A 20,904-nucleotide genomic window follows, 5' to 3' on the forward strand; every position below is an offset into this window, starting at 1 on the left:
TTTCAAGATGACATGTATGTTGTTTGGTGTTGGATTTTATCAAATAAATTTTCCCCAAAAATGCGACTTATCTTCCAGTGCGACCTATATATATATATATATATGTTTTTTTCTTCTTAATTATGCATTTTTTGACTGGTGGGACCTATAATCCGGAGCGACGTATAATCCAAAAAATACGGTATATATATATATATATATATATATATATATATATATATATATATATATATATATATATATATATATATATACAGTAAAGTCTCGTTATATCGATATCGGATATATCGATAGTCCCGGTTATATCGATACTATTTCTATGCACGCACGGAGAAAATTACATGCAAACAGGGTCGGATATATCAATAGTCCCGGTTATATCGATATTTTTTCGGACTCCCTTGAATATCGATATAACGAGACTTTACTGTATATATCGGCTCGGTAGTCGAGTGGTTAGCACACCGACTTCACAGTGCAGAGGTCGCCGCTTCGCGTCCCACCCCGGCCTCCCTGTGTGGAGTTTGCATGTTCTCCCCGGGCCCGTGTGGGTTTTCTCCGGGTCCTCCGGTTTCTTCCCACATTCCAAAAACATGCATGGCAGGCAGATTGAACAATAGTCCCTAGGTGTGAGTGTGAGAGTGACTGTTGTACGTCCTTGTGTGCCCTGCGATTGGCTGGCAACCAATTCAGGGTGTCGCCCCGCCTCATGCCCGAAGACAGCTGGGATAGGCTCCATATATATATATATATATATATATATATATATACACGAGTTTAAGTCTGAAACTCATGACAATAAATTGAAAAGTTGCCTGCCTATCCATACAGTTGCTTGCCCCATTTTTCACAACTTGAAACACAATAAAATGACTAATCTAAAAAAAAAACATTGTTGCAAAGTACTAAAGATTGGTAATCAGAACATATAACAGAACAGCACTTTAAAATTAAGTGATGTCAGTGATGTACCTACCACAAATGCTCCCTTGCTTAATTTATGGTAAATATCCCTTGCTGATGATTTTGCTCCAGTTGTCATTTGTATTTGTCCATATACTGTTAGGCATGTTGCACAATGCAATGATTTTAATATACGTTTACGTTTTGTAGCATCATAAATTTTGAATTGCTTCTTTTGAATTTTTCTTCTTGGGCTGAGGTTTTGGCTTGATTACTAACCACTTATCCATTTTTCTTGTGTTCTCTGTGTGTCAACTTTGGAAAATAATATGCAAATGCACTCGGAAGCACAAAGTTAATTGATGCAAACCGCACGAAGATTTCGAAATCGGAATGAAGAAAAAAATATATATATAAATAATTATATATATATATATATATATATATATATACAGTAAAGTCTCGTTATGTCGATATCGATTATATCGATAGTACCGCTTATTACGATATTATTTTCATTTCCCTTGCACATTTCTAGTCTTTTTATGTATAATTAGTACCGTTTAGTACGCTACCCGGTTATTACGATAATCCGGTTATTACGGTGCTCCTTTTCATCCCCCGCCGGCCATTTTTGTTGTTTATATCGATATATCCGTCGCGCCATTGGTCAACTTGGTCACGTGTCTTGTTACGTGGGCCGCCATCGGTCGCGCCATTGGTCGACTTGGTCACATGAGCCGCCATCGGTCGCGCTATTGGTCGACTTGGCAGTGTGACTTTGTCACGTGACACGCCATCAGTCGCGCCATTGGTCGACTTGGTCAGGTGACTTGGTTACGTGCCCAGCACCCGTGTAGCAGAGCCATTTTCATTTTCAGACGCTAGCTCGTGTGTAGCAGACGAGATTGAAGTGTTTGTGTTAAAAGGTAAAAATGGGAAGCAGAAGAAGATTGATGACTTTTTTAAATTGTATACATAATACAGTAAGATGTAAGCGTTGCAGTTTCCCTGTTGTGTTATGTACATGCCCACTGTACTGTGTATGAATGCAATCGTTTTTTGCAACAATGTTTCTTGTTTTGTCTGCTGAAGCGCGATGATTTTGAAAATTATTAACATTCCATACTGTGTATTAAAGGACAGCCGATGTCACTTTTTATTCAAATGCAAATAAAAATGACTTCACGCCAAGACGTCTTGCATTGCTTGTGAATCCAAACAATGGCTTCAGATTCGGATAATATGCATTCTTGTTACACATCCAGTTATGAATATGTTTCAAATACACTGTAGTTCTGAAGATTAAAGCATACATGCTTACAATCATTAAAGAATTATATGTGCCATTTTGAGGCAACATTGGGGGAACATCTCACCCAAAAAAAAGGGAGCTAATGGCCAGCTCCGTTTCTTATATGGTGCTTGGCTGCCCTCTTTTGGCGGCTTTTGTTTAATGCAGTTCGGCGCAGGATATATATATAGTCCCGGTTATATCGATGTTTTTTCGGATCCCTTGATATATATAACGAGACTTTACTGTATGTATATATATATATATATATATATATATATATATATATATATATATATATATATATATATATATATATATATATATATATATAGAGAGAGAGAGAGAGAGAGAGAGAGAGAGAGAGAGAGAGAGAGAGAGAGAGAGAGAGAGAGAGAGAGAGAGAGAGAATGTTGATGTATTAATTATTACATTTTCAAAGGGACGCATCTTACACCAGCTCTCCATCCACTTCCTCTTTTGCATGACTGGACAGCCCCCTAAAAAAGGCTGAATATTACAGTATTACTATGACAGTAATCTGAGGGGCATTTTGACAAAAGCATGTCACAGAAGACTTAAAGGACAACCGACGTCTCCGGACAAGTTGTGTCCATAATTTGTAAAATGGCTTCAAATGACTTCGACTGAGCGTATTTGTAGCAGTCCTTCCATCACGTAAATGTATTTTGCTGTATTGTTTGGTCTGAAAATCTTGTGTTGTACCCAAAAGCCGCCAGAAGAGGGTGTCCAAGCTCCATATAAGGAATTTATCAGCCTGTGGAAACGGAGGTGGCCACAGGAGGTCGCCAATTTGTGCCTCTTTTCTGGTGATCGTTTCTCCCCAATGTTGCCTCAAAATTGCATGGAATAAATTCTTTAATCGATTGCAAACGTGTATGCTTTCCTCTTCCGAACTATTTGAATCATATTCATAACTGGAGGTGTAACAAGAAAGCATATTCTCCGAATCTGAAGCCATTGTTTTGATTCTCCAGCAATGCAAGACGTATTGGCGTGACGTCACGAACTGGGGGCGGGACTTTCTGAAAATGCCCAATTCGCAGCTCAATTCTTTGCAGATTTTGGGCACTAAGTCATTTTTATTGGTGTTTTGCATTTGAATAAAAATATCATACTGCGTGTTTTGGGTATTTTAGATGCTATAAAAGGTTTTTCTGTTGTCAGTTGGGAATCAAAAAGTGACGTCGGTTGTCCTTTAAGTGACAAGACTCAATTCACACCAAATATATTTCAATATGATTGCATCAGTTACATGTGAATATTCGTGATCTGTTTTCTATATCGACCATGTTTATACTTGGATTTAATTGTTCAATTTCAGTAGTTCTTAACCTGATTTTAATAATGATAATCCGTTTGATCGATCGGTGTCAGGGGTTCGAAGGAGAATCTTCCATAGAGGGTCGAACGCACGACTCAACTGTAATTAGTTTTGACACGCCGCTTGGCCATCATTGCTGCAGATGATCACGTGGCGTTGCGTGGGATGTATGTTTATAGTTTAGTCGTCAATGTGGGACTAATAATAATAATAATAATAATATAATGCTATTTTGTCCCGTTGAGTATATTCAAATAATCGTTTGCCTGATATGACACGGTATCAATTAGGGCTCAGAGGAAAGGTGAAAAGGCCTTCATTTTAGTCATTTTAACCGTTCACTGGTGGTGCAAAATATCTTGACAGGCAATAGCAGAGCGTGCGATGGTGGAGTCTGTCGTAGGCTGATGTCGCCATCTGCCGCCAAACATTAATACTACATTCGAAGTGAACTCACAAGTGAAGTTATGGGTCTAGTTAAGAATCCCAAAACGTGGGAACTCGGTTTTGCGGGTTGAAGATTACAATCGATAAATTTAATGTTTAATGTCGTCAAACTTCCACATAGAGAAATGTCATTTTAGGTTCAGTGTTTGGACACCCGCTGTAATAAATAAAGAAACCGAATCTGTACTCATGAGCATTTTTAATAGGACAAAAGCAAGGAAACATTGTTTACAGTAGCAGAGTCATCAATTCTCTGGGATTTAACACTTTTCAAAAGAGAAGCATCTGCAAAGAACCGTAGGCACTGCCAAAATGAAACGTATCTTATCACCTAAAAGAAAACAGCTTAATAAGGCAACAGTTATGTGGGCCCTGCCCAACTCTGGCGAACGGAGCAGGTGTAAATGTTAAATAAAACACTGAAGAGTTTTGATACAAAAAATGCATGGCGGACAGGGACGGGCATCAAATTTCTTTACATCAGGATTATGTCCAGCGGTGACGCGTGCACTGCATTGCCATCTTTGAAAGAATAACGTCGCACCGTGTCAGTGCTGCTACTGCTACTCACATTTTGAGTTGACTGGAGACGTGTTTGAACAAACAAAAAAAAAATAAAGCAAACACCCACAGTTAGCAGTTGCATTTGTACTTGCATGGTATCAAAGTGAGCTATTTACATGTGGGTAAAAGATTTGAGGCTGTCCACAAAATATGATCGGAAAATGGAACGCAACAAAAATCGAGTGTGCCTAATGTGGTGGGTGGCTGTGCAATATTTACCTGCCTTCAAAGAAGTGGCAAACAATCCCTGCAATTAATTTTAATGTGTACGAATAAAGAATTCATCCTCATAATTTAGTAAAAACTGTAGACCTTGACAGTTTCTTTAAAACCAATAGTAAGAAAACGTCCGGTGATTGACGACATTGAAAGTCATTTGTATTAAAAAATAAAACAGAAAAAAAATATTATTTAAAGTTTTGTCACATTTAACTTAAAAAAAAATACGGACCAGGGATTTCACCCAGTTTTGGCTCCAATATAGGGTGTAAATACCTGCACGGGTCAAACTGTTCCACCCTGGATTCTTGGGACTTGAACGCCCTTTGCAAAAAGAAATGCCTTTCACACCTCCAAAACAAGTTAATCACCCCAATCGGATCCACTTCCTCGTAAGTCTGAGTGAGGCCAAGATGTACTGGCCACAGTGAGCACATTAAAGCCAAAAAAGGCAAGACGGTTGATATATCTCCTGCCCTTCCCCATTATCAGTGTGTGGGGTATCCTGTGGCTCCCATACCAGGCTGGTTGGCAAGCATACTCCCATTCAATCCCGGTGTAGGCTCCATAACCCCACCGTTACTGATGGCGCTCATGCCAGTCCACCCAGCATTGGCCGGTATGTGACTGCAAAAAGGAGGCAGAGACAAGACAGAGACAAAATGCCAGCAGGTTAGAAGAGATGAGTCGAATTGGGGTGAGGGACAATACATATTAGAGCAAGAAGAACCTGGACAGGCTAGGCTGAGGAAAGCGAAAAGATTAAAGTTTGTAAGGCAGACAAAGCAAATAAGGTTAAACAGAAATGAGCAATGGCAAAAGTTGTCATTTGATTAAACATGGTGGACAAGCAGACCAAGAGCATAAAGGGTAAGCATGGTGAGCACATATTGGTTTCGACAATCATCCCTGCCTGTCCAACCCCACTCCTAACCGAGAACCAGCAATATGACAAGTTGTTACTCGGTGAGCCACACAAATAAAAGATTAACATGCCACATCTGCCTAATAATAATAATAATAATAATAATAATAACACATTCCATTTATAAGCAACTTTCAAAACTGTCAAGGACATAGAATTATCGGCCCCAACAGAGAAAACAGTGAATTCAGTGTAAATTCTGCAAATTCCAAGTCAAGTTTCCAAACAGGAAACATGCTTTTAAACTATGCAACTCTGAAATACATCCACATTCACCAAGAATTTAGACTATATGTTGTCCCCAAAAATATATTTTATTGTGGAGGTGAGGGTGAGGGAGGTACACAAAATATCACCGAACATTGATTGAAATCAGAATAGAACCTACAAACATTCACAGTCTGACGTAATTTTGATGGGGAGGTAGGGCGGATAAAACAAAAGTGGGTATGGGGACAAGTGTATAAGTGAGGATTGACAAAAAAATAAAAATAAATTCAAATTAATAAGGGAGGGCGGCCCGGTAGTCGAGTGGTTAGCACACTGGCTTCACAGAGGTCGCCGGTTCGCGTCCCGGTCCGGCCTCCCTGTGTGGAGTTTGCATGTTCTCCCCGGACCCGCGTGGGTTTTCTCCGGGTCCTCCGGTTTCCTCCCACACTCCAAAAATATGCATGGCAGGCAGATTGACCACTCCAAATTGTCCCTAGGTGTGAGTGTGAGAGTGACTGTTGTATGTCTTTGTGTGCCCTGCGATTGGCTGGCAACCAATTCAGGGTGTCCCCCGCCTCGTGCCCGAAGACAGCTGAGATAGGCTTCAGCAACCCCCGCGACCCTAATGAGGAATAAGCGGTACGGAAAATGAGATGAGATGAGATGAGATTAATAAGGGAATACGGTCAACACGGTTGAAACCCAAGGAGAGTGATCAATGCAGGATAAGCACTTGGTAAATTAAAATGTCAAATTGTGGGCAGGATAGTTGACAACACGACAAGCTGGAGTCACTACATAATATTTCTCTTTTCAACTATCCAATCAGTCTAATCTTTTTTTCTAAATCTAACATTTTGAGCGTCATGGGCAGCATTGTGAAGTACCTGCAACTCAATTGGGATTAATGGAAGGTACTGTATTCGGTACCAGGACCTCAGAGCCACGTTCATTGAGCTGTTGCACCAATGTCACGGTTCTCTGTAATGCACCTGACGTGGCATTTCCAATGTTGTGTGGGCTGTTTCTTTAAATGGTTCATTAATCAAAAGGGGATCAATATCAGAGCTTGATGTTTCTGAAACGTGAAGCGAAAGAAGGCCTTTATAGGAGTGGTAAATCTGCTGCTGCCATATTGTGTAGATTTCATACGTTCATTTTCAGGTGTGACGAAAAAGCAGGTTAGGTTTTCCCCCGGGTATTGAACCGTATAAAATGCTAGAATCCTTCAATGTAATGATAAAGCAACCTTTTGGTATGGATAGTGAATGAAATTCAAATTTAGCACTGAACATTTTTTTAAAACACTTATTTTATTGTTGAGAAACTTCCGACATCCAAACTCACAATTTAAATGGCAAAAACATTGGAATAAACCCCTGCCCACATGAGGTGAAATGTTCTGGGATGACACACAGAAAACAATTAAACAAAACAAATCAAATCTAACTTTGTCCATACTGTCAAGATGGTCATGGTGAAGGGCTGATGAGAAAGTAGATGGATGTGGAGTTGAGCGAGACATAAGAGGTTGTTGAAGTTTCACAGCTCCCTTCCAGTGGCCAGAGGGGGCTTATGATGTCACAATCTTGGTGGTGCTGGAGTAGAAGTCAGCGGTGTAGTAGGGGCCCTGTACATGGTGTGCAACTTACTTGAAGCCCTGCTGGTTCCAGGCCTGACCATAGACACCGTAGGTGGGAACCTGCCACCCATTTGGGACATACTGGTTGATCTGAGGCCCATTGCCATACCACTGGCCCCATTGGTTGTAGGGCTGAGCTGCAGGGAAACTCATCTTGTTCTGCTAAAGGCCAAACAAAGAAAGGGATATACAACACTGTTAGAATAGCTTGATGCAGAATGTCTCCAAGACAGAAGGTCCCAATCGCTCGTTTTTTTGGCACCTGAGTCAGAGTATTTTGTATTTAATGGTATTTAAGTAATTTAAGTACCGTAAAGTCTCGTTATATCGATATTCTCGGGAGTCGGAAAAAATATCGATATAACCGGACTATCGATATATCCGATCCTGCGGCATGTAAATTTTCTCCTTGCGTTCATAGAAATAGTATCGTAATAAGCAGTACTATCGATATAACGAGACTTTACTGTATTTAAAGGACAACCATCATCACTTTTTCTTTCCTAACTGACATCCCAAAAACGTTTTATAGCATCTAAAATACCCAAAACAGTATGATATTTTTAGTCAAATGCAAAACACAAATAAAATCTGCAAAAAAAATTAACCCGGAAGTGGCCAGTTTCAGAAGGTCCCGCCCCCTTCTTCGTGGCATCACCCCAAGACGTCTTGCCTTGCTGGAGAATCAAAACAATGGCTTCGGATTCAGAGAATATGCTTTCTTGTTACTCATCCAGTTATGAATATGATTGAAATAGTTCTGAAGAGGAAAGCATACATGTTTGCAATCGATTAAAGAATTTATTCTGTGACATTTTGAGGCAACATTTGGGGGAAATGTATCACCAAAAAAGAGGCAGAAAATGGCGACCAAGCTCCGTGTGCGGAATTAATCAGCCCGTTTCCACAGGCTGATAAATTCCTTACATGGAGCTTTGTCACCATCTTCTGCCTCTTTTTGGTGCAACATGACGTTTTCAGTCCAAACAAGTACAGCAAAATGCATTGACGTGATGGAAGGACTGCTACAATGTGTCCTTTTTTCGGTCAGGGGCGTTCCTTCAGTGACGTAGGGTGAGAACTCATCACCAACTCAAAAACTAGACTTCCGGAATATTTAGCACGAGTCTTAAAACGTAAAATATAACTACAGTAAAGTCTCGTTATATCGATATCGGATATATCGATAGTCCCGGTTATATCGATACTATTTCTATGCACGCACGGAGAAAATTACATGCAAACAGGGTCGGATATATCGATAGTCCCGGTTATATCGATATTTTTGCGGACTCCCTTGAATATCGATATAACGAGACTTTACTGTATATCCGGTGGAATCTTTGTAAAATACGCTCAGTAGAAGTCATTTGAAGCCATTTTACAAATTATGGACACAACTTGTCCGGAGACGTCGGTTGTCCTTTAAGTTACAAAACCTGTCTGTTACACTAGACTAGTGATTAGCAAGGAAACTTTAGGTAAGGGGTCCTTCTATCAGAGTATCATTCATCTTGCCACTCTTGCCAATCAAGCCATGATGATGAAGGTGCCGCTCTCTGCTTGCTGGAGAACTAAGCGGACGCATGGCACTTGCTACGCGAGTAGGGTGGGCAGCACTTCAGTCACTAGTTCTAAATGGCTGCACAATGTGATGTTGACAGTGTGACAGTTGCTGTTTATGTCAATCAAATTTGGATTAACCAGCCTTACTTAAAGGACAACTGACGTCTCCGGACAAGTTGTGTCCATAATTTGTAAAATGGCTTCAAATGACTTCTATTGAGCGTATTTTACAAAGATTCCACCGCATATAGCTATATTTTACGTTTTTAGACTCACACTGAATATTCAGGAAGTCTTGTTTTTGAGTTGGCGACGAGTCCGTACGTGACGTCACTGAAGGAACGCCCCTGACCGAAAAAAAGACACATTGTAGCAGTCCTTCCATCACGTCAATGTATTTTGCTGTACTTGTGTGGTCTGAAAACCTCGTGTTGCACCAAAAAGCCGCCAGAAGAGGGCGACCAAGCTCCAAGGAAGGAATTTATCAGCCTGTGGAAACGGGCAGATTAATTCCTCACAGGAGTTTGGACGCCATTTTCTGCCTCTTTTTTTGGTGATCCATTTCTCCCCAATGTTGCCTCAAAATGGCATGGAATAAATTCTTTAATCGATTGCAAACATGTATGCTTTCCTCTTCAGAACTATTTGAATCATATTCATAACAGGATGTGTAACAAGAAAGCATATTCTCCAAATGATTGCTTGTCTATTTGCAGGGTGCAATTGGTTTAGCAGTTAGCCCAGAGTGTTCATTGCCTCTTGCCCAAATTCAGCTAGGAAACCCTCCCACTCACCCGTGACACTCATGAGAATGAACAGTATAGAAGATGGCTGGAGTAACTGGTGTAGAACCTGTGGTCACATCTTTTTTCCCCATTGCGTCTTGTAACTAATGGAAGTATAAAAAATATATTCTAGATTTACCTGAGTTACAGGCATTTGCTGCACCGGGTTCATCATGTCTGGGTTCTCTTTACCCCAGTAGCACTTGACTATGTGGCCCTCTAATGCAGTTCCATTCACGGACACAATGGCATGGGCTGCTGACTCATGGGAGCCGAATCTAGATAAAAACAATATTTTAACAAACACATATGCGCACATTCCTAACGCAGAATGATAACAGAACAATTGCCATGAAGCACTTCAAAAAGAATTATAATACTACGCTTTATTGAATCTCTCAGCGTGAGGTGCTGATAGTTGCGCTATGAAAGAGGGAATTAAAGGGTACTTTTATGGTAAGTTGAAAAAAGCATTTAGCTTGTGGGGTTCAGTACAAGGGCTGTATTCTAGATGTAGTGAATACATTCTTTTAAACCTACCTTACAAATGAATAGCCTTTATCTGGGAAAACTCTGATTTCCATAATTTGCCCAAAAGGAGAGAAGGTCTGTCTCACAAGTTGCTCTGGAAGATAATTAGCAATATTTGAAAAACAGAAACAATATTATTTGTTCCCAAAATACAAAAGCAGCAAATCAAACCACACATTTGCATGCACAAAATTGTAAGTTTTATATTGAACAGTGCTCAACATTAAGGTGCAATTTTTTTATCTGAATCAATTTTTCATGACAATTAGTCATCTCTGGATGATTTTTTTGTCAATAATGTATGTCAAAATAAGCTGTGCTAGAATTTGTTGATGACTATTTGTTGTCTAAATAGTTGTCCAAAGATTTCGTGTGGAAAATCATATTTCAGGAGAAGGTGGGTGTGTATTTGGATTAGATTGGATTTGCCTTTGTTAGTCTTGCAGTTAGTTTTTTTACTTCATTTAACAATGTATGGTTAAAAAGGCACGTGTATGTAAAAATCAAGGAATGCAAAATCATGTGCTTTGAACCGCTGTAGTGGAAATGTTCTAGAAATCCAGCGCAGATAATCACTGTTATAGAACCACAGATACATAGACTATCCAGTGCGTCTGTGACTACTTTGGGTGGGTAGGCTTTGTCATTTAAATTGTTGGAAGCGCATTTACCTGTCAGTCCTGTGCTGACGCCACCACAGTAGACAGTGCAATTACTGGGACTTGACTGGTTCACGACGTCATCAAAAGACAGGTGTTTGGAGTTACCCGCTGGGAGGAAACAGACAATTCAAACATTAAACTTCTAACGTGAGCGAGGAAAAGGTGCACTTTGATGATCACACACTTTCATAGGTGGTTTTTGGTGCAGGGGGCTTTCTTGTAGCCCAATTCGTTCGGATTTGTCGGCCTCCTAACCACTGGCCTCCCATCTGTTGAATGGCATTCTCCGCTTCCTGGTGGGGGGAACAAACATTTTTGAGAATTTGCATACAAAACAAAGAAACAATTTACTTAAGGAGGTAGTGAGTAGTATGGTGAGTAATGTGTTATGACTCCTGTGTGGTGTTGTTGTGCCTGTTGTGATTTACAACTTTTTAATACAGGAATTTGCGCTGGCAACACCACTATTGATATATACACAGTAAAGTCTCGTTATATCGATATCGGTTATATCGATAGTACTGCTTATTACGATACTATTTCTATGAACGCAAGGAGAAAATTTACATGCCGCAGGATCGGATATATCGATAGTCGGGTTATATCGATATTTTTTCCGACTCCCGAGAATATCGATATAACGAGACTTTACTGTATATCAGTGGTTTTAAAAGGTCTTCTGTTCAAACAGCATTTTTTTTGTCATAAAAATAAAATAATCTCTCGTAATTAGCCCGAAAGGTCGACTGGGCATTTACCATATGTACCCGATTGTCAGACAAACCAGAGCTATGTTATGCTGTAGTAGGGTGGCCAGCATACCGAATGAGCAACACTAAACAATCATGAGGAAAGTTGAACATGACAACGTACCCATTTGTTGAAGAAAGACACAAATCCATAGCCTTTAGATTTCCCAGTAGCCATATCTTTGACAACACGTGCATCTCTGAAGAAAAAAAAACAACCATAGCATCATGAATGCTCATAGTCACCAAGAGTGAACCCAGTTAGCTATTATTGTGCAGAGATTGATGAGGAAATAACCTGGTTGCTCTTAAGCAGCCACCTGTATTCTCTTCCATCACCTATCCTATATTGTAATACTGTAATGGCGCGTGCCATTAAATATTACTCACGATATTCTTCCAAAAGGTCCAAAGGCAGCTCTGACGTCTTCTGTAGATATTTCTGGACTGAGGTCTCCAACAAAGACATGAAAGTGATCTATTTTTGGAGGGGGGGGGGGGGGGGGTTAGGACACAATCAGAAATGCTGATGTTCAAAATTGTTTGCTGATACAGATATCGTTACATTTTTATCACTAAAATGTGTGACGAGCCTTCGGGTTGTGAGACGAGCTCTCTTCCACCTGAGCAATGTACAACTCAATCTGTACTGTACTTATTCGATATAGAAAGCACTTGTGCAAATGACTTGACATGTTAAGCGCTTTGTTACAGCTTCAGCTGTTATTAAAGCGCTATATAAATCAACATGTATTGTATTTTTGAGAGTTGTGATCATAATGCAAAGTGATTGAACACAGCAAGCCTTTATAATGCGGCAGCGCACCATCAAGCACTGACTCCTTTCCCCTTGTCTGTCATGCAGGCAAACTTCTTCACGCCTTCTTTTCTCTCCACAGCAGACTCCAATTTTCTTCTTTTGCATTCAGTGTCTGACACCTACAATTTATGTGTGCATCGCTTCAACTCATTATTAAATGGTGGTGGGGCGCTTCACTTAAAGGACAACCGACACCATTTTTTGTTTCCTAACTGACATAAAAAAAACGTTTTATATATTGACTCCTGGGCCACAATGGGTTCTAAAATTTGACAGATGGGCCAGGAGCATTTGGAGGGAGTGTTTGGGCCGGATGTACTAAACCTAAAGCATTAAATGCAGTGTGTGCAAACCTCATAGCACAGTAAGAACACTACAACCCAATTTATTAACTGTCTTTCAAATGTGAAAAATAGCCCTTATCAGTTAATATGGCGCCTGAGTAGGCAGCAATCAGCAAGTGCTCTCACGAGCCTTGCTTTTTTTGTTGTTTTTGTCTTGTTATTGTGTTTTCTTTTGTCACTTTGTGTTGTTGTGCGTCGTGTGGAACGGATACAGATTGTTTGTCAGCATTTTTGGCCACTGCAATCATCAAGGAGGAGACTGTGCTGAGCGGTTGCGCCTTTCGGCAGCATGAATATGCCAGTACTGTTTTTGAATGGGAGGAATGTCGGAGCCATTTGACTGCCATCGCTGGACAGCTCTGGGGGCCATTGTGCTTTTTTTGCGCCTGTAATGGGCAGCATCTTCACAGCCCCGCTTTGTTCAGCGGAAAGGTCAGTGCTGTTGGACAGTCTGCAGTTGGATGGATGCATGGCTTGAGGAGCCCGCGATAAGAAGAAAGCAGCATCAGCGCAGAGCGCCGATGCGTATGTGGAACTGCCGCGGCTTGGAATTGAAGCGGATTTATGTGGGACAGGAGATGTGAGACAATGTCTTTTCGTCAATGGATGCTACAGCTTCATGTTTGCTTTCAACATTTAGCTTGTAGTAGACGTACAAATTCCACCATGATGTCCCTGATCCACTGCTGACATGGATGCTTTGATCCTCTCCTCTTTCAACTAGAACTGCTTCATGTCATCACAAAGAGGGTACAGAAAGTCCTGAAGAATGAATGACTGTGTCTTTGTGTTGTCATTTTTTATTTTTTTTCCCAAGATGGCGGCGCGTGAACACGCAGCGGCTCCCCTCTCCCGGCAAATTGGCATTTTCATGTTTATTGTGTTTGTTAAAGTAATTATAAGTGCCTTGCATGCTGGGTCAGAGAGGACAGTAATTTCATCTGTGCTGTATGTCACACATATTAGCATATTTGACAATAAAGCTGACTTTGACTTTGAATTTGACTTAATACATTTGTCTCAAAGAATATGCAAGATATGGCATTTACATACTATTTCACAGATACTGGGAGGAGGAAATGGAAATAGATTAAAATAAAATACGCACTGTGATTTATCAAGATTGCGTCTATTTTTAATAAGTTTCAATTGAAGGTGCGAAGTTAAAGAAATCACCATTTAATGAAAAATGGAATCACTTTCAACATTCAAAACATTATTACACAACGAAATACTCAAGCTCAATAATATATACTAGTGTTAAACTTCATGGATGGATTGTCCTGACCGCGCGCTCTACAAACTCGCCATGGACACCCTCGCCTTTACGCGCAAAAGGTACACGTGTATCGTTGCCAAGCACACAGACATAGGCTACCTGCAGTTGAAATTTGCATACTCAGCACGGCAGCCAATCAGAAGCCTGCTACGTGCTTCGGACTTTCACAAGCGTTATAAGGTCGAGCATTTGCATATGATTTTCCAAAATAGATGCACAGAACCTCAGCCCAGAAGATTCAAAAGAGGCTAACAAAATTTGTGACACTACAAAACGTAAACTTACATTATACCATGACTGTAAAGTGTATTTGAGAGTTATGAAAGGCTTAGTGGCTTGTAGCAGACACCGCAAAGCAAACATTGCATTGTGCACCATGACGACAAACAACAACTAGAGCAAAATCTTCAGCCACGGATATTTACCGTAAATTAAGCAAGATAGCATTTGTGGTATGTACAGCCTTATTAAAAAAACTTTATACTTTGAGACAATGTTTTTTTTTTTTTGCGATTACTCGTCTTACCGTGTTTCAAGTTGTGAAAAATGGGGCAGGCAGCTTTATGGGAACTTTTCAAAGTTGTCTGCCCTGTTGTCCGCTTACTTTTTGTCATGACTTTCAGACACTGTTTTTACTATAATTTGGACAAGTTCGGCGGGCCGGATTAAAAAGCCTATGTATGTGGCCCGCGGGCCGTAGTTTGCCCATGTCTGTTTTATAGCATCTAAAATACCCACTTCCCACTGCCACACTCACCGAACTCTGAGTACACGCTACATGCTGTACGATCATCCTGAACTCTATTTTTTTGTTCTTTCTCATTTTTTTCTGCAAGACCTTACTTCAACCCTTTCTTGTTGTTTGTTTTTGCGTTACTACATTATGTTACTTTATATACGTCACTTCCTCACTTTACATATGTCACTACCTCACTTTACATACGTCACTGCCTCACTCTCCAGACGACACTACCTCACTTTACACACAGAAATTACACGTATTGTCTGTTATCAATTGTATGTCTTTTAGCCACGTTATAAGTGCCTTGCATGTCTTGCACGCTGGGTCCGAGAGGACATTAATTTCATCTGTGCTGTATGTCATGCATATTAGCATATTTGACAATAAAGCTGACTTTGACATCAACAGGAATAGGAGAGATTTATAGACCCCAAAAGCTGTATTGCTCCGGTGAATACCCTCCAACATTTTTATCTATTATTTTGTCTGCCCCCATATTTATTGGTTCAGCCTAACTTTTCGCCCAGAAAGAGGAAAAACATTTTAGAACAGTCGAAATATGCCTCCAACGCTGACTTGGACTGCCAGGTTGGTGCGAAATTAACAACCCTCAGCTCTATCTCTCTTTTGCTCTTCCTTTCCTTGGTTCCTTCCTTCAGTCAAATTATTCAAGTCAAAGTCAAGCCATGTTTTCCTCAGCAACTCACAATACCTAATACGTATAGGCAACTTGAGTGCTGCTCGAGGTGACACCCATTTCCGATTTGTGGCACATTGAGGTCGTTAGAGTGACGTTGATACATATAATTCAAACGAGTTACAAATAAAACTGAATCAATTAAGCGGTTCTGAAAATGGATGATTTGTACACAGAAGATGAGACCCATTAAATAACTTGTACTTACTACTTGTGTCTTTTTTCAGGCTCGTTGGTGTGGTGGCCCAATTGACTTTGACTTCCTGGAGAGGGACAAATAAAAGGCCAGGTGGGGTGGGATTTACAACAAGAGACCTGTGATGGGATCACACCAGCTGACACCAGCACATCACATAAACAGTGAGATATTTGATATGGGGGGGTTCCATTGTTTCTGTGTGTGGATTTATAAACAGTTAACTCTCCGGTTACATTCCATGCCCACCCAAAACCCACTCACCCTGTAGTTACGATAGCTTACCTTACCCATTATTTTCCTTCCATTCATGGCTGCCAATGAGGCACTAGCATGCCTGTGGTCGTAGAACTCCACAAAGCAGTATGGGTCACTTCCAGCTGTCTGTACAGTAGGAAAAAAGATTGGCAATAAGTCCAACTGTGTCACTGTCAAATGATAATACAATACAGATTGTAGTGTTATATTTGACGATGGATATATCGAAGTCAGTACAACTGTTCTCGAAGACCTTCATATTTGATCACAATTGTTGGTACACAGCGGTTAAAGAAAAAAAAACACAGTACACACGGAAATAGATGTAATTAATTTAATACATTAAAAAATGACATTTAAGCAATTCAAGTGTGACATACCAAGACATGTCCTATATATATATATATAATGTAGCCACAAGGGGGCACAAGCCAGTGTCTTATTGTGCCGGTCCCAAGTCCGGATAAATACAGAGGGTTGTGTCAGGAAGGGCATCAGACGTAAAAAATTTTGCCAAAACAAATATGCGAATCAAACCTCTGCCCATTTTTAAGAACAAAGGAGATGTGCAGAGTTGTACAGACTAAAGAGGAATAAAGTTGATGAGTCATACAATGAAACTCTAGGAAAGAGTAGTTGAAGCAAGACTAAGCAGAAGTGAACATTTGTGAGCAGCAGTCATGCAAAAAAAAAAAAAAAAAAAAAAAGTACCACAGTTGCAGTGTTTGCTTCAAGAATGTTGATAGAGAAGTACAGAGAAGGTCAGAAAGAATTTCATTGTGTCTTTGTAGATCTGGAGAAAGCGTACGACAGGGTGCCCAGAGAAGAGCTGTGGTATTGCATGAGGAAGTCTGGAGTGACAGAAAAGTATGTCAGAGCGGTGCAAGACATGTATCATGACTGTAAGACAGTTGTGAGGTGTGCTGTCGGTGTGACTGAGGAATTCAAGGTGGAGGTGGGACTCCACCAGGGGTCAGCTCTGAGCCCCTTGCTATGGTGATGGACAGGCTGACAGATGTTAGACAAGAATCTCCTAGGACCATGATGTTTGCAGATGACATTGTGATCTGTAGCGAGAACAGGGAACAGGTGGCGGAGAAACTAGAGATGTGGAGATATGCCCTGGAAAGGCGAGGAATGAAGATCAGTCGCAGCAAGACGGAATATATTTGTGTGAATGAGAGGGATCTCAGTGCAAGAGTGATGCTATAGGGAGAAGAGATAAAGAAGGTGGAGGATTTTAAGTACTTGGGGTCAACTGTCCAGAGCAATGGAGAGTGTGGAAAAGAGGTGAAGAAGCGTGTCCAGGCAGGCTGGAGCGGCTGGAGAAAAATGTCAGGTGTGATGTGTGATAGGAGGGTTTCAGCTAGGATGAAAGGAAAAGTGTATAAAACAGTGGTGAGACCAGCTATGATGTTTGGACTGGAGACGGTGCCACTGAAGAAAAGACAGGAAGCAGAGCTGGAGGTAGCAGAGGTGAAGATGTTGAGGTTTTGTTTGGGAGTGACCAGGTTGGATAGGATCAGGAATTAGTACATTAGAGGGACAACTCATATTAGAGGCTTTGGAGAGAAAGTCAGAGAAGCCAGACTGAGATGGTTTGGACATGTCCAGAGGAGAGAGGCCGACTATATCGGGAGAAGGATGCTGATTCTTGAACTGCCAGGCAGGAGACCGAGAGGAAGACCGAAGAGGAGGTTTATGGATGTGGTCAAAGAGGACATGAAGGTAGCTGGTGTGAGAGAAGAGGATGCAAAAAACGGGGAAAGATGGAGGACAATGATTCGCTGTGGCGACCCCAGGAGGGAAAAGCCTAAAGGAAAAGAATATATATATACAGTAAAGTCTCCTTATATCGATATTCTCGGGAGTCCGAAAAAATATCGATATAACCGGACTATCGATATATCCGATCCTGCGCGCATGTAATTTTCTCCTTGCGTTCATAGAAATAGTATCGTAATAAGCGGTACTATCGATATAACAGATATCGATATAATGAGACTTTACTGTATATATCTTCTTCCTTTTCCGAGAACGCGGCGGCGAGAACGTGGCAGCGAGAACGGCCGGGTCTTGGCAGACTTGCTGTGGTCTGATGCTTCTTCCATTTCAATATGATGGCTTGCACAGTGCTCCTTGAGATGTTTAAAGCGTGGGGAATCTGTATGTAACCAAATCCGGCATTAAACTTCTCCACAACAGTATCTCGGACCTGCCTGGTTTGTTCCTTGGTTTTCATGATGTCCTCTGCACTTCAAACAGAACCCTCAGACTATCACAGACCAGGTGCATTTATACGAAGACTTGGTTACACACAGGTGGATTCTATTTATCATGATGAGTCAGTAAGGATAACATTGGATCATTCAGACATCCTCACTGAACTTCTGGAGTGAGTTTGCTGCACTGAAAGAAAAGGGGCCGAATAATATTGCACGGTCCACTTTTCAGTTTTTTTATTTGTTAAAAAAAGTTTAAATTATCCAATAAATGTTGTTCCGCTTCACAATTGTGTCCCACTTGTTGATTCTTGACACAAAAAAATTACATATCTTTATGTTTGAAGCCTGAAATATGGCAAAAGGTTGCAAGATTCAAGGGGGGCTTTTACTTCATTTTTGCTCGAAGTGACGGTCGAGACTGTGGGCAGGCCTGATGTTGCCCATGGGCCTCATGTTGCCCAGGTCAGTGCTAAAACAATGAATACTATACATATACATACTCACAAACATTTTTTGCCACATTAATCAGAAATCTCTTTGACCGCTGTTAGAGGTGGGGTTGGAATCAGCAATAAAGTGTGGATGGACCTTGTGGATGCATCAACAGCAGCCTGATGCCACAAGAAGACATTGAGTTGTGTCAATTTTCCCCAAATTAAGATACACTGAAACTGTTATACAGGTCATAAATTATGTTGAACTCATTCTGGAAAGTTAATCAGAAATCTAGACAGCCTTTATTCAAATTGTGACGGGAAGAACCGTCTGTGTAAATGGAACTTATGGCCGCACATAACAGCTTTCCATTTGCTACTGCAAAGTAAAGATCATGTTTTACGTGGATTGTTGGAACTTTTACAGCCAACAGTAAACATTAAGTCATTCTGATGTATGATTAAGTGGTCAAATGAAGAATGGGAATAAACAGCATAAATATTGCAATGAGTGACACATAATGCCAATGATGGTCAAATTGTGTGAGAAGCACAACACTGAGTCGTTCATTTATCCTTGCAGAAACAGTTCAGTCAAAACAAAACGTATGTAAGCAGAGGAGATTCTTTACAAAAACTCTGTGCAACTTAAAAAGCATGTGGAAAGAGGCAAACAATTGTGTTCAGTGTGTACCCGAAGTGTCCATGTTATGGCCCGTTTTCCATCACAATATTTTCAAGGACAACACTCACATCAAAAATCATTTTACAGCTTTTGCAGGGTCCTATCTGTTGGAAGAGCTGCAGAATGAGGGGCTCTGTTACATCCCTGGACAAATTTCCCACATACCTACAAGAGAAGTTGAAAGGTGGCAAAATCGAGTTTTTGTCAAACAGGAAGTAGCATGCAAACAAAGGCTCGGAACATGACGAGCTTTTAGTCAATAAAACTTGAATGGCGCAATGTGGAAAACAGAATCTAAAATTGAAATGTTGCCATTTTGTACGATGCCGATAATCGAAGCTGAATTGTATGTTTCCAAGTGTTGTCCCGGGCTGTTTCACCGAGCGTTGACGTGGCTTGGCTTTCAGCTAGCTGATAGTGATAGCCGGCTTACCGGGCCTTGCGCTGAGGTAGTTGTAAACTCGCCCTTTTGATCATTTACATGGCAATGCTTCCCAATGGAAATGCACTCGCGAAAAGCCAAATTGTTAAAATGCTCATTATGCTCATGACAAATATCCAAAATGTATACGCTCATTACGCAAGGTAATATTGGCTCGCCTTCGGTTTAATGTACAAAATCTTTATACCAGAATCTCAAACATGGTATTTCAGAACGCATATGTAAATACGTACCATAAAATATAATACAAGTAAAAATATTGAGCGTGTTTGAATATCGGAGTCGCAAAACGTAACGAAAAACGTGGAGACGTTTCCGCCATGGCAGCCTTCACATTCCAAGAGATAGACGAGGCCCTTGTACTCACAGTGTTTTTGGTCGGTCGCCCTCCATTATCAAAGTTTAGTGGTCGGATCCTGAGATGTTCTTATATCAGTGACATACAAATTGCTTGCAGTGACCTCGACGAGTGAAGGGGAAAGTCTGGAGCGCCGAAGCTATCTGAACACGTCCGTGTGGTTGCCGCGGCTCACGCACACAGCACATTCAGACAGCCTCCGTCTGATGCAAACAATAGGAAGTTGAAGATGGCGGAAGAGCGGCGTCTGCAGCGTCAACTGCGCTCTCCGACGAAACAAATAAAGAGAAACATCAAACTCTTTACACCCACAGAGATGACATGCAGTCAAATCATGCACTCCCACCCGAAAAGGGAGATCTAAACACAAAAATGTCATTAAATTCAAACCGATAACTTGGATTACAAAATTGTTTTCCGGCCACTTTAGATTGGTTGTATTCCTCACTGCAACACCCATTGACGTGAACCAACAATTAACACTGCAGATTCGTCTTTTAATTATTTTTATGTTTGTTGTTTTGTAAAATCCATTTAGATTGTTTATTACGCCGACTCGCCCATTGGGGGCGTGAGTCTTGA

General features: G+C 40.8%; 1 protein-coding gene across 3 annotated transcripts; it reads right to left on the bottom strand.

The window, feature by feature from the left end:
• Positions 1-4,169: 4,169 nt before the first annotated feature.
• Positions 4,170-20,541, bottom strand: LOC148899545 (cytotoxic granule associated RNA binding protein TIA1-like). 3 transcript variants are annotated; one of them, XM_088994873.1, is made up of 12 exons: positions 20,332-20,541; positions 19,591-19,687; positions 16,206-16,304; positions 15,933-15,987; positions 12,233-12,320; positions 11,967-12,042; positions 11,278-11,386; positions 11,103-11,201; positions 10,441-10,525; positions 10,040-10,178; positions 7,560-7,708; positions 4,170-5,399 (listed from the first exon to the last, which is right to left on the bottom strand). In XM_088994873.1, exons 1-12 carry the CDS (start codon positions 20,355-20,357, stop codon positions 5,261-5,263), a joined length of 1,161 nt encoding a protein of 386 aa, XP_088850999.1. In that variant the 5' UTR covers positions 20,358-20,541; the 3' UTR covers positions 4,170-5,260. The 3 variants fall into 3 exon arrangements, with proteins under 3 accessions (XP_088850999.1, XP_088850998.1, XP_088850997.1); XM_088994872.1 differs by having other exon boundaries at positions 7,560-7,711; positions 20,332-20,540; XM_088994871.1 differs by lacking the exon at positions 4,170-5,399 and having other exon boundaries at positions 7,196-7,708; positions 20,332-20,539.
• Between the last annotated feature and the right edge of the window lie 363 nt (positions 20,542-20,904).

This window comes from Hippocampus bargibanti, linkage group LG04, assembly GCF_051943395.1.
Source record: "Hippocampus bargibanti isolate YZ-2025 linkage group LG04, ASM5194339v1, whole genome shotgun sequence".
In the NCBI taxonomy this organism is placed as follows: Eukaryota; Metazoa; Chordata; class Actinopteri; order Syngnathiformes; family Syngnathidae; genus Hippocampus; species Hippocampus bargibanti.

Bases quoted from the DNA above. Each gene is read 5' to 3' on its own strand.
- LOC148899545 (XM_088994872.1), bottom strand. From the start codon at position 20,357: ATGGAGGGCGACCGACCAAAAACACT. The intron at 11,387-11,966 runs GTACGTTGTCAT...TCCCCCCACCAG, and splicing joins TGTCTTTCTTCAACAAATGG to GAAGCGGAGAATGCCATTCA. The intron at 11,202-11,277 runs GTGTGTGATCAT...GTTTCCTCCCAG, and splicing joins ACCAAAAACCACCTATGAAA to CGGGTAACTCCAAACACCTG.